Below are 13,259 nucleotides of genomic sequence, written 5' to 3'. Positions count from 1 at the left end.
CTGAAATTGGAGCGAGGCTGTCTTGTCCTTCTGCACCTGTGTGGCTCTTAGACCAACCCAGAGACGATAACAGATTCAGTCCTAATGGAAAGACCACAACCTTGAGCTCAGGAGGGTTCTGAGTAGATCCTGACACCAGCGGCAGACGGAGATGCCCTTCGGGCCACCAAACTCTCACACTGCCCACTGGTGTCAGCTCTAAAAAGGCAGAGATTCCTGACGGTTTTGTTCACCGATGTAGACCCCAATGACTAGAAGAGCCACTGGCACAGAGTAGGTGCTCAATAACATATTTCTTAAAAGAAGAAAAGATGACTGTGATACTGGAGTAGGGAGCAGACTGCGTGGAACTGAGAGGCACATGCATCCTTCACGCCGTGGTAACCATTCATCGTCCTTTCCACCCCGGCCATGGGTGGGATCAAGGGACAAGCTGCAGAGGCATGGCAGAGGAGGTCCCCATGTCCCCTCACTTGTCTACGGAGGTATGTAGTGAGCAAACAAGGGGACACTGGAGCGGATGCTCAGCAAACTTTTGTTCACCAATGAATGAAATGTATTAAGCTGACCAGCTCAATTTGATTGCTAAAGAAATACCCTTAGGGCTTTTCTGATAACACAATGTGCTTTCAGTCCAGATTTTTAACAATAAAACGTGATGCCTACACTCCCAAAGAAAGCTTTTAAGAAAGTTTGCTTTTCATTGGACTGTCTCATATTCTGTTGTAATGTAATTCTATTCTATTCTATTCTATTCTATTCTATTCTATTCTATTCTATTCTATTCCAAGACTTTTAGGATTTTGAGTCAATGTGTTTTCAGATTCTGGGGCCATCTAGATTATTCTCATTATTCCCTGCAAAATGTTTCCGTCCTGAGAGCCTGAAAAACATGAAATGGGCAGGTGTCATCCCCCTGCTCTGGCAACTGCCCCATCACCCAGCAAATACGGTGATACCCACATGGACTCGAAAAGAGAGTGGAAAATACACACTGTTTTTCTCCTACTTTATAATAAGACGAGGCAATGCAAGTTGGAAAACAGGGAGCGACTTGGGATCTACAATGAATTTAAATGGAAGTTGGTGGGGTGCCTGCAGTTTGTCATCTAAGCAGCCTTGACATACAGAATTCCTGGAACCAGGCTACCTTAATTTGGTATGGCAGCTCTGTGGCAATAAAGCAGCATCCTAAAAATAAAGCATACATAATGCATCTTCCATGCCGGGCATGAAAAATAGTACAATGCTTAAATGCTACCAAAATGGTGTCCCTTGGGATTCATTCACATTACTGTGCAGACTGCTAGGGAAGCTTTGGCAAAGCCGCTAAATCGAAGATCACAGAGGGGTGCTGGGTTTTCTTATGCTCTTGACTTTTATATGGATGTAGTCTGCTTTTCTAATCTTAGGTAAACATTTTAAAATATTTTATTAAAAAAAATTGAATATATCAGCACCATACAGTGTCTGGTGACCCTTGAAATGATGTATGACTTTTGCAAGGGTAGTTTGGCAGAAAACTTACCAATATGTTCAGTCATGTTTGCATATCTATGATCGTTTATGGTAAAACAAGAAAATCTGGTAAACATCAGCTTGCATTTAAAAAAAAAACACAAAAACAAAAACCTTGCAGCAGTGTTCAGAGTGGTATGTCATACTTCCTTTATACAAAAATATTACCCCTGTTAAATTGTTGAATTGAAAACAGAAATTAAGTAGGAACAGTAGTGGCAAATCAGAAATCACCATGCTAAAATTTGCCCATTTTTGCCACTATCCCATAATTATACCAAGTTATACCTGAGAGGTGATGTGGTTAAGAGAATCCACTTGAGGGGGCTTTATGTATCAGACAGAATGGTTACAAATTTCAGTTCCATTGCTTACTAGCTATGTGTCCTTGGGCAAATTTCATAATCTTGCTGAATCTCAGCATACTCTGATTAAATTTAAAGTATCGATAGTATCTTCTTTACAGAATGATGAAGTGAGGCATAGACATATAATGCCAAATGCAGTACAGGAACTGGGTGATGTATAACACGAGATTCATTACAAATTCACAGATGAAGAAGTCATCATTGTTGCAGAAACTGATTTTTTTTAAAGCCCTTTGATTCTATATTTCCATTCAATTTTGCATTTCCCACGTATATATGCACAGGATGAGACTCTGTTCCAGTGGTAATTGCTAGATTTTGTGGCATGACACACCACCAGCAGCCCCTACCTAATTACAACCTTGCCTCTCCCCAAGGACACCCTTCTCATTTTCGGGGTTATCTTTGGAGTCGCACCTGTCAGAAAATGGCCTCGTATACAGTACCGGGTCAGTGAGTCCACGAATTTCACATACATACTTTTTTGTATTCAAGGAGAATCACATAGAATTCTTCAAGTTATACAACCAAAAACCTGTCCCAAGCTAACCTGGGCTAGTGGGTCTTTGCTGATAGGATCACCCACAACAGTTTTACTAATTAAAAAAACAAACAAACGAAACCTGAAGATGAGCTTTATAATGGAGACCTTTTGTCTTCGGACTGAATCAACAGAAAGATTCATCTGAGAGGCTGGGGGCAGGTAGATCATTTAATCATAGCACTGGACTCTCTCACATCTCCTTCCGCATCTCATGTGTCCTTTACCCATACAGGCGATTACATGACTTTGAGCAAAGTATGTAATTACTCCAGGCCTCCACATCTACCTCAGAAAATGTCTCTCATTGAGGATCCACCTTGTAAAATGTTTATGAGGATTTAATGAGATAATTCATGCACGGTACTTAAAACAGTGCCGAGCATATTGTAACCTCAACATTACTTTTGCTCTAAAGGTTGTTGCCTCCTTGAGAAAAAAGAGGCTCTCATAGCCTGCACTAGTTCACAATATTAAGTAAGCAGATGTACTGGGTGCCTGGGTGGCTCAGTTGGTTAAGCGACTGCCTTCGGCTCAGGTCATGATCCCAGAGTCCCGGGATCGAGTCCCGCATCCGGATCCCTGCTCGGCGGGGAGTCTGCTTCCCCCTCTGCCCTCTTCCCTCTCGTGCTCTCTGTCTCTCATTCTCTCTCTCTCTCTCAAATAAATAAATAAAATCTTTAAAAAAAAAAAGTAAGCAGATGTACTAATATACTGCGGTGATGGAGGAAAAAAAAAGTCATACCTTAAGGCCCCTTAAAGGATTCGTTGAAGAAAGCAGATTGATGAAAATAGGAAAGACAAGGAAGTTAGAAGACAAGAACTCTTTCTGGATAACTAACTCATTGTATGACCTAGAGCAATCTTCTTATTACCTTTTTTCCATCTTAAAATTAAGGTTAAAAAAATTTTTCTACCGCAAAGGTTTCTTGGAAAGATTTACTGAGATAAGCCAAATATCTATATTTGATTCACAGTACAGACGAACTATGTTCTTGGTACTGGGCATGAATTTATTTTCACAAACATTAATCAACACTCAGAGAACAGAAACAACACTTAGGGCAGGATTACTCACAGGATTTTCTGGCTACTCACTCTCCCAGATATTAAAATACCTGTTCTTAGACCAAGCCAGATCATCAGAGAAATATATACCTAAAATAATCCAACAGTTCCTCCGAGAGAAAACTCATTATCAAATTACATTACCGTGTGAGGCCAGCAGACCATATTGATGATCCTCACAAGAATAAGCTCTATAAACCTCATTATTTGCATAACACAGAGGTTGCCAAAGACATTTTTCATTACCTCTACAGTGAGTTCTTTATAAGATCCTCCAGGAGAAATCTCAGCCTGACTTTAGAACTAAAAATGGTAGTATTTGTCTCCTGAGTATTGGAAGCAGAAGCAAATACAGATTTACTGTTAAGAGTCAGTGGAACAGGCCAAGAATGTATTCCTGCATTCATTCAAAAATATTTATTGAACACCTACCATGTGCCAGACTCCCCACTAGGATCTAGAAATGCTAAAGAAGACAGGAAATGTCTCTGCCTTCACAGACCTAGAGACCAGTGGGAATGGAAAGTTGATTAAATGAGCAACTACAATACAAAGAGATGATATAAAATGAATCAGAAATAGGTCCTGGGCAACTATGTAAGATCTATCACATCCTTAGGTAGACAGGGAGCCTGAAATAAATCTAAGCTTGGACCAAAAGAAGAATAAGAGGATCCTAGAGGAAAATACACACTTCTGTGGAAATTGGGAGAGGAAAGACATGTCAGGAAAAGCCTAAAAATAGGTGGATAGAGATAGATACCTAGAACCTAAGACTGTCTATGTATCTCCTGCCCTGACCAGAACTGATCTGTTTATGTACTTTACATCAATATAATAGCCTACATGGGTAGAATTATATTGTGTAGAGCATTCATAACTATATTTAAATTATGTCATAGACTCCTGAGGAAATTGGCTTGATTTTATGTCTCTCAATAACTACATAGGAGAAGGTATCAAAGAAAACACAAAGAAAGATTTAGTATTGTTTGACATATAATCTTAGGTAACTCATCACACTGGAGAGTCATATTGATACAACCTTGTTGGTTTCTTTCCATCACCACTTACGTCTGAAATGAGAGAAGAACACCAAGATATATGGGGATTATAAACCCCTCCTTCAAATTGAGTGCAACTGCCCTTTTTATCCCCACAAATGCTGGATATTCAGGGCTGCCTAGGTGGCTCAGTCGGCTAAGCGTCTGACTCTATTTTGACTCAGGTCATGATCTCAGGGTCATGGGATCGAGTCTCGTGTCGGGCTCCACGCTCAGTGGGAGTTTGCTTGAGATTCTCTCTCTCCATCCCCCTCTGCCCCTCACCTCATCTCTCTATCTCATTCTCTCTAAAATAAATAAATAAATATTTTTTTTTTAAATGCTGGATATTCAGAGCACAGAATAAATACATACAAGGAATCCCAATATTGAAAAGTTTAACTGAGCAATCAAGAGACCAGGGCTTTACATCTGGTTGTGTCATGTAAAGACATGATATGTGAGGCTTGGAGGCTATGTGAGTAACTCAGTAAACTTGGTACCTCACATTTGTAGTGTAGTAACAAAAATAGACAATATTTATTGAAGATCTACTGTGCGACAATCACTCATTCCATGTGTTTTTCAGGTACTAACTAACAACAACCTCATGAGGTAGGTATTATTGTCCTTTTACAGCTGAGGAAACTGAGGCATTCAGAGATACTGTAACATTTCTGGGTCACATGGTTGGTAAGTTCCTACCCACTACTTTATTCTCCTGATGTCCATCCGAGAGCGCCCCAGAGAACTACCGTATTGGAGTACCATGCCTCAAGATCTATTCAAGAATTCACCTTCCCTGCCCAGGGGCCTTTATGACATGATAGTGAATGGCAGTATACGGTAATAAGAGTGACCCTATGCTACGCCCTGCTTTGTCCAGGACAGACTTGGTGGATGCCTGTTATCTCAATGCTCACCAATATCTTCTTTTATTCCAGGGTGTTTTTCCACTTTGGATGATAAGTTATACAGTCACCTAAGCCCAGTGGTTAACAGCTTAAGTTCTGCAGTTTGCTGGGTGTATGTTTGAAACTCAACTTAGCTGTGGAAATTGAGGCCAATTATTTTAGCTAAATAAGTCTCAATTTGCACACCTACTGAATGGAAATAATAATGGTCCCTACCTTATAGCTCAGTTGTGAGAAACATAGGGTCAAGGCATTTATCAACTGTATGAATCAATTAGTATAATGCCTAGCAAATAGTGAGCACCCAAGAAAAGTGACTTTTTACCAACCTTTTATTAAATGTTTGAGAGGTTATCTCATATCAGCATAATCATGGTGGACTATTTTGTGAAGTTGAGACATCAAAACATACCTGTGAATCTGAAGCACTTAGACATGGACCAGGATAAGTAAGGAATGCCAAGTCTTTCTAAGTAAATCACTGGTACTTCTAGAAGTACCCATTTTAAGACTAAATTATAATCCTAAAGCCAATGGAAATACAGTTTAGTTCTTGGCCACTCCCAAGAATTTTAATCCTTTCCAATCTGGACTCCATAAAATGCTAAATTTTATGATGACAAAAAGTAAGAAATATTCTTTGATCTTATAATCCCCTTGTGGTCCTTTCTAGCCTGTTGGGCCAGCCTTGATTCATACCAGCAAATTCTGGGATTATTCTGCTTTCAAACACGAGCCACTGACCCACCCTACTTTGTATTCAAAGCCTGGAACAGCCTCAAGACTCAGAGAATATCCTTCATATGGCATGAGCATGGCCACAGACCAGCCCCTTTGCTTGCCACTAAAGTGACTGGTTACATACCCCAGAGCCTGCCGAAATATTTGTCACGTGACAGAGTCTTAGCAATCAGGCTCAATAAATTATAGTCATGGGCTTGAAGAAACCATATAGCTAGTTAGTATATACCGAACAAATTCCCTATTTTCACTTCATTTTCTTTGTAAAATAAGGGGGTTAAATCCATTGTAAAAGAACCAAATGGTCAAATCTAACATGGTCTGGCTCCGGGCCTTTTAAAAAGATTCCATCTGCTGAAGAAAGATAACCTCCTCTCCCCTTCACTTTTTGGATGGGAGATCCCCTTCACTTTTTTAAAAACTCCTAAGGAATGAAATTCTACTTACTTCCACAGTAACCTCTCTAATAATATGCCTGACTGTCAGCAAGTTCTTTGCCTCCACCCCGCTTCCTCTTCTCATCATGCAAATTGCCACTGGCTTTAATTAGATTTAATAAGCCACTGGGAAGTGCAGTGAGGGAAAAGGAGAGCAAAGATTACACAGTGTGGGCTTACCCTTGCATGTTGAGTACAGCGTTTCCCTGGAACGCTCATATCCTACCAAAGTTGGGAAATAAAGAATGCCAAACGTATGGAAAGACATGCTGCTGCTGTCCAAATGTGAGACGTGGGTGGAGAAAATCATTTCGAAAAAGAGAGTGAGGGAAAAGAGAAAAATCAACCCGAATCCCCAACAGCTGCAAATCACGAAGCACGTGAAGCTGTTACCTTGGATGAACTCTGATTTCCTGCTCACAGACGGCAGGGTCCTGTTGAGCCCAAGGATCCTGTCCAGGTGGAAGGCAAACACCTCGCTCATGTCCAAAGGCTGCTTGAGTAGTCCACAGGGGCTGGGGCCACAGCCGGGCACAGAGCCAGCGGCGCTCCCCTCTAGCACCAGCAAGCGCGCTCCGCTTTTGGAGGACACGGGCTGAAGACCTGCCACTGCACCATCCGCCAACAGGCGCATTCGGAGGATGTCTTCTTTGCTCAGCCACGAGGGGGCGCTCTCACTGTAGATCCTGATGTTGCTCTCCTGGGTCTTGCGCCGCTGAAAATCTGAGCCCGCCACGTGCACTTCTGAGCCCCGTATCAGCCTCCAGGGTCTTTCCCCAGCCTTGGCCAGATTTGCTCCCTGGACGTACCCAGGCACTTCAGCATCAGCTGCCCTTGAACCATCCGGTGGCTGAAGGGATGGTCCGACCAAAGCCTCCTGTCCCAAGGCTGGCGATGCCACTGCATACTTCTTCCTGCGCTTGGGTTTCACGGTGCCACGGATATTGGCAGGCTTGCTGCGCTTGGAGCGTAGGGTAATGTACACCACATTGAGCTGCAGCGTGGTCCCATTGCCCTGAGACTCTGGAGGGGCCAGGGTACCATCCAAGGGTATCTCAGGGAAGGGTGCCTCGTCGGTGTCGTGGCCTTGGTGTGGCCCCTTTTCTGCTGCCCTTCCTTGCTGGAGAGAGGCACGTCCCACCTGGCTCACCAGAAAGCCCAGGTAGATGGCGCAGGCAGTGCCCAGCAGGAGGTTCCTCCGGGTCCTTGGGCGCCGGCTGCTCCAGAGTTTACGCACCCGCGGGACGCACAGGGAGCAGATGAACCAGTTTATGAGCTGCCCTGGCTTGTCTGGACAGGTCATTTCTCTGCTGCATCCACATGTTGAACAGAATTTAAAGTCTGCAGTTGGTTCCTGCTGACATGATGCATGGCTTCCTGAATTCAGCTGTTGCCTCCGCTTAGGTATATAAGTGGTCTCCCGTGGGTAGAGTAGAGGTGGAAGTAAAGGGTTGGTGATGAAGTTGGGAATGTTTCTGACACTCGCCACAACAAATCTTTTAAACTCCTATCGGCCTCCCCAAGGAGAAGTGTGGCTTGTTTCTGGGAATGAATGGAAACAGAGTTAACTGAGTCACAATTTCAAACGAGTTCAGTTCCTCTTCAAGAGTAAAGGAAAAAAGTAACCCTTTCCTTTCATAAATATCACCACCATGAAATTTTTTTTAAATAAAGTTTAAAAAAGAATAACAGGACAGACGTATAGATTCGATATTCAGTTTAAATTAGTGAAAACAAGCCACGAAAATCCAAGAATATTTTATAACTTGTGGCTAGAGTCATTTAATTTGATTCTGAAAGAAAAGTATTAAAATTTGACAAACCCTTTTTGAAATCTAGAAATAATTTCAGACAAGGGAGAGATGGTTTTTAAGAACAATCTATAGCCATCCCGTGTTTATTTTTTAAAGTCCTGCATTACAAATTGGGCAGAAGCACCAAATATTAACATTCAAATTCAGAAACATATTCTCTTAATCTGATGGTACAATTTTTTCTTCATTCTATGTTTCATCATCCCTAATGAAGAATGATTTCAATATAAAGCCATAAATGTCCATATATCTCAGAAGAAGTTATGTTTATTCAGTCACACACACACTCACACACATAAACACAAAACACAAATCCGATTGCTTTTCATTTCTTTTCTTCACACAAAAGTCAGCTGAAAGAAAATAAAGGGATCTCTAGCTCTATTTTTTTCACATTATTAAAAAGAAGAACTCATAAGCAACCTTACTTACACAGCTGGCCCCATGCTTGGCTTCAGGAAGAATGTAATCCCTGACTGTAATGCAAAGAACTTTTAAAGGCTGAGGCATGTAAGTAGAACATATTTCATGGTCAAGAGTGTTCCACATTTCAAATAGCTCAGCTTTAAAAGCTCCCTTGAAAACTCCTGATTGCAAAGCAAAACGGTTACTTGTCAACTGGCCGCTGGTATCCCAGTTGAAGACGCGTTAGGTTTTTTTGTTTTTAATAGTCTAAAAAATAAACTTTAATTTTAAGATCTGAAAAAACAAAAGCCAAAGCCGTACAGAAGCAGTTTTCATTCAAATCATTTTCCACTTATTTTTAACCCCTGGGAGCCCTCTAGTGTCCTGTTTGGAAACAGACTCAGAAATGTCAGTCTCATGGAGTTTAAAAGGATTGAGAGTGTTTGCTTAGAGGCAGCAGGATAAATACCTTATAAAATGAGGAATGCCGGAACCCTGCTGTCCATCCCGTGTAGCTGGGGATTAGAGCACCAAGGTTCCCAGGGACTACGACTCACCTTACTGTCTTGACTGTTTACAGAGTAATATTTGTCCCCCACCTCTTCTGAGAAGGCCTAGAGGGTCGTAAAAAGGTAAGAAAGAGTTAACTTAAAAGAGGAAAAAAATAGAACGGTGAGATAAGAGTGCACACAGATAGGGGAAGACATTTACAGTGTGCTCTTGCATGGTGCAACGACTCACAAAAAGAAGTCATGGATTCTCTCTGATTGGAGGTTGTTTTAGAACAGGTTAGTAATTGGCTTGGGGAGTTTACATGTCCTGGCACAACGGCAGGGTTGATGACCTCTGGGTCTCATTTAAGCTCATTCTTTTTGCTTCGAAGGCAAATAGAATCAGAAGGTAGGACGGTGACAGGGATTGTTTGCCCCATTGGAAAAGAAGTTTGTGATACTGGGGGGCGGGTAGGAGATTAGCGTATGGTGTATAATCCTAAAAATACTGCATTTTACAATGCAAAAAAAGATCAAGGGACTGAAACATAGAGAGAAGGAACGAATAAACTTCCAAGTGAAAAATGCCAAAAAATTATAATACAGCTGTTACTTTAGCACTCGAACTCAGACCTGTCTTCTTTTTTAAAAGTTCTGCCACATGGAGAAAGGAGAGGAACAATTCCAATATTGACAATAGTCTAGAAGTACCTGTGGATTTTGGCTAAACTTCATGAGACTTCAAGCATTTTTCCAACAGCATTCTTCTTTGTGTTCCAAACCTCTTAAACTCATAAGCACAGAATTATTTTCTAGGTAGTAAATGTTCACTTTTTGAAAGGAAACCATGACAGAGTTGTTTTATTATAACGATATTAGGGGCGTCTGGGTGGCTCAGTCGGTTAAGTGTCTGCCTTCGGCTCAGGTCATGATCCCAGACTCCTGGGATCAAGCCCCCACATAGGGCTCCCTGCTCAGCGGGGAGTCTGCTTCTCCCTCTGCCCCTCCCTCCACTCGTGCTCTCTCTCACTCACTTTGTCTCTCTCAAATAAATGAATAAAATCTTTTAAAAATATATATTATAATGATATTATTCTTTTCACATATCAAGAAGAATAACTGACCTGACTCTAAAAATTAAAAGTACATCTTAAATTAAAAGCAGAAGCCAGGTTATAACAAGCAGAAGCCTCTGCTGGCTGTTTCTAAAGCAACTTCTTTAGAAGAAATGTTTTGGAAATTGATGAGTGATGTGTGAGTTGGCAAATTTGCTTGACTGCCCCTCACCCCGGTGAAGGTCTCTTTATTAGAAGACCAGCACATTGCCTCCTCTTACAGCTGCAAGAGGGATTAGTAGAGGCTAAAGGGTAGGATATTTAGAGAATGGGCTCCAGAGGGAGAAAGCCTGGCTCCTAATCCTCCTTTGCTTTCTAGCTGTGGTCCCTTGTGACAAGTAGCCTTACCTCTCTAGCCTCAGTTTCCCTCTCTAAGAGACAACTAATAATAGCACTTACCCCATCAGTTTCTTGTGATGGTTAAATGAGATAGCGGTGACAGAATGATAATTTGAAAGATTAGTCAATATTTTTTATTCCCCGAGCACCTTATTGAACTTCTCAGAGGCCTTTCTCCCAGCCCAGGCAGCTTGACAGGGCATCATCACTGCATCAAAGGGAAACTATCATCATATAATTAGGAACACGCTCATTGAATTATTGGTGTAGTCAATATACGGATATAACCAACACAGTGGACAGGAATAAATAAACCTAAATTCCTTGAATGAGTGATGGCTTGAAAGTTTGTTGTCACGATATCACATTCACATATAACATGTGAGCGTACATATAATACTCCAAATATTTGATGTTGGTATTAATATTTGATCAGAGAGATCAAATCCTCATACCTAAAGTGCTTTCTCTCCATTAAAAAAAAAAAAAATCCACGAGGAAAACAAAGCGGGAAGGTAGACAATAAAACAATGATATGGCTCATTAAAATTGTATGGTGACATAAAAAGAAATAAAAGTAAATAAAAAGCAAATAAAAGAAATTTGAAAATTTTGACTATTTGGATCAAACATTTTGATTAGTTTTTGTGCAAACTGTGTGTGTGTGTGACTAAAATGAGTGGAGGCATTTTAAAAATTCTAAGTATGAGGAGAAAAATCATGTGTGGGTTTTTATCCAAGGGAGTTGGAAAGTGTTACTAGGCCACAGAGCAGGTTTGAATAGGCAGTGGGGAGAATAATGAAAATTCTTTTTTCTTTTCTTTTCTTTTCTTTTCTTTTTTTTAGAGAAGGAGAGAAAGAGAGAACAAGTGAGTGAGTGCGGGGGTGGGGATGTGGGGAGTTGGGAGTGGGAGAGGGGCAGAGGGAGAGGGAGAGAGAATCTTAAGCAGACTCCCCACTGAATGCGGAGCTGGACCCGGGGCTCAATCTCATGACCCTGAGATCATGACCTGAGCCAAAATCAAGAGTCCAATGCTTAACTGGCTGAGCCACCCAGGAACCCCAATGAAAATTGTTTTCTGATTACATCAGATTACATTACAGCAACATAAGCAGGGTCAAGAGCCTCTGGTAACATGCAATTTCTTGAACTACATAGTATTTATGAAAGGATGTTTATTTTGGGACATTTTGTGGGCTATACGTTTATGATTTATGAAAGAGTTGGTAGGTAAATAAATATTCTTTTTATATTCTTTCTATCTTGCATATGTTCTACCTCTATATAGAAAGGGAGTAGAAATAATAATTTTTTACTTATTTTTATTTACAATGAAGAGTTCGTTATGTTTTCATCATTTAAAATTAAATTTAAAAAGCTAAAGAAAAATAAAATCATTGAAAATTTTAAAATATATAGATACCTAGGCCCCATCCACCTCTCCAGGGATTCTAATTTAATCGGTCTGAGGTAGAGCCCGGCAATCCATACTTGGAAAAACTTCCAATGTGCGGAGTTATAATTCACTCTTCTAAAAGTTAAATGGCTAGTTTCAGAGCAAATTAACACCTTCTTGCAGTCAAGTGGTAAGTCTTAGGTTTCACTGGCAGTAAAATAATCTTTAAATCCTCCAAGGCTTCCAAATGTAAGTAAGCCCCGAGGGCAGTAAAGGCTGCTTCTCCTTCGGGCTGGGAGAACTCCAGGACCAGATTGGACAGTGTGTAGGGCTCCAGATTTGCCATTCACATGACTCAGATTTCTCGTTTCTCCACTCCTGTCAGGTGTACCTGTTGCTGCTACCGTGGGTTCAAGCTCAGCCACCGCCTCAGAGCCATTCAGAAAGTGAAGAGGAGGAGTATCTAAGGACTCCAGTCACTGAAACACTAAGTATCCAGCTTTTCCTTGCTGTTGTGGACCCATCCTCGTTACATAGATTACAGACCTACAAATGAACACTTTGTTCCTGGCTCTGTGCTGACCAGACCCTTCCACTGGGTCCCTAATCTTTGCTCACAACCTTCCCCAGCCTGTAGGACCTCTAGCACTTCTAGAACTATAATGCTGGCTTTAGCCTAGGTTCTTAGGTACCACCCCTGTCCTGCTTGTGATAGGGAATTTGCTGATATTTTTGCTATCCATTCTAATACCAGGCCTGGGCAGCCCCAAGCTGGCCTGTCCTGACACTGAAGAATTGTCTTATAATCTTTGAAATGTTGTCATAAAAGTGTTTGATTGGGGCACCTGGGTGGCTCAGTCAGTTGAGCGTCCAATTCTTGGTTTCGGCTCAGGTTATGATCTCAGGGTCGTTAGATTGAGCCCCGCGTCGGGCTCCGCAGTCAGTGTGGAGTCTGCTTGAGATTCTCTCTCTCCTGCCTCTGCCCCTCCCCCTGCTTGCATGCTCTCTCTCTCAAGATAAATAAAATCTTAAAAAAAAAAAAAGGTGTTTGATTGGTACCAAGAAGTT

The 13,259-nt window shown here is 41.4% G+C and overlaps 1 protein-coding gene across 2 annotated transcripts in view; it reads right to left on the bottom strand.

The window, feature by feature from the left end:
* The window catches only part of GASK1B (golgi associated kinase 1B), a 47,539-nt gene extending 38,036 nt beyond the window's left edge, over nucleotides 1–9,503 (bottom strand). The window contains exons 1-2 of one of the 2 annotated variants that reach the window (XM_035022832.1): nucleotides 9,407–9,503; nucleotides 7,024–8,172 (exon numbers count right to left, since the gene is read on the bottom strand). In XM_035022832.1, the coding sequence (XP_034878723.1) occupies nucleotides 7,024–7,933 (910 nt within the window). In that variant the 5' untranslated portion in view covers nucleotides 7,934–8,172; nucleotides 9,407–9,503. Of the gene's footprint in view, nucleotides 1–7,023; nucleotides 8,173–8,876; nucleotides 8,966–9,406 lie in introns of those variants that run through there. The other variant, XM_035022831.1, reaches the window with a different exon arrangement.
* Nucleotides 9,504–13,259: the final 3,756 nt, after the last annotated feature.

Source organism: Mirounga leonina, unplaced genomic scaffold (assembly GCF_011800145.1).
Source record: "Mirounga leonina isolate KUSES-001 unplaced genomic scaffold, KU_Mleo_1.0 Mir_176, whole genome shotgun sequence".
Taxonomy (NCBI): Eukaryota; Metazoa; Chordata; class Mammalia; order Carnivora; family Phocidae; genus Mirounga; species Mirounga leonina.
This window is presented reverse-complemented; position numbering and strand designations above follow the sequence as displayed.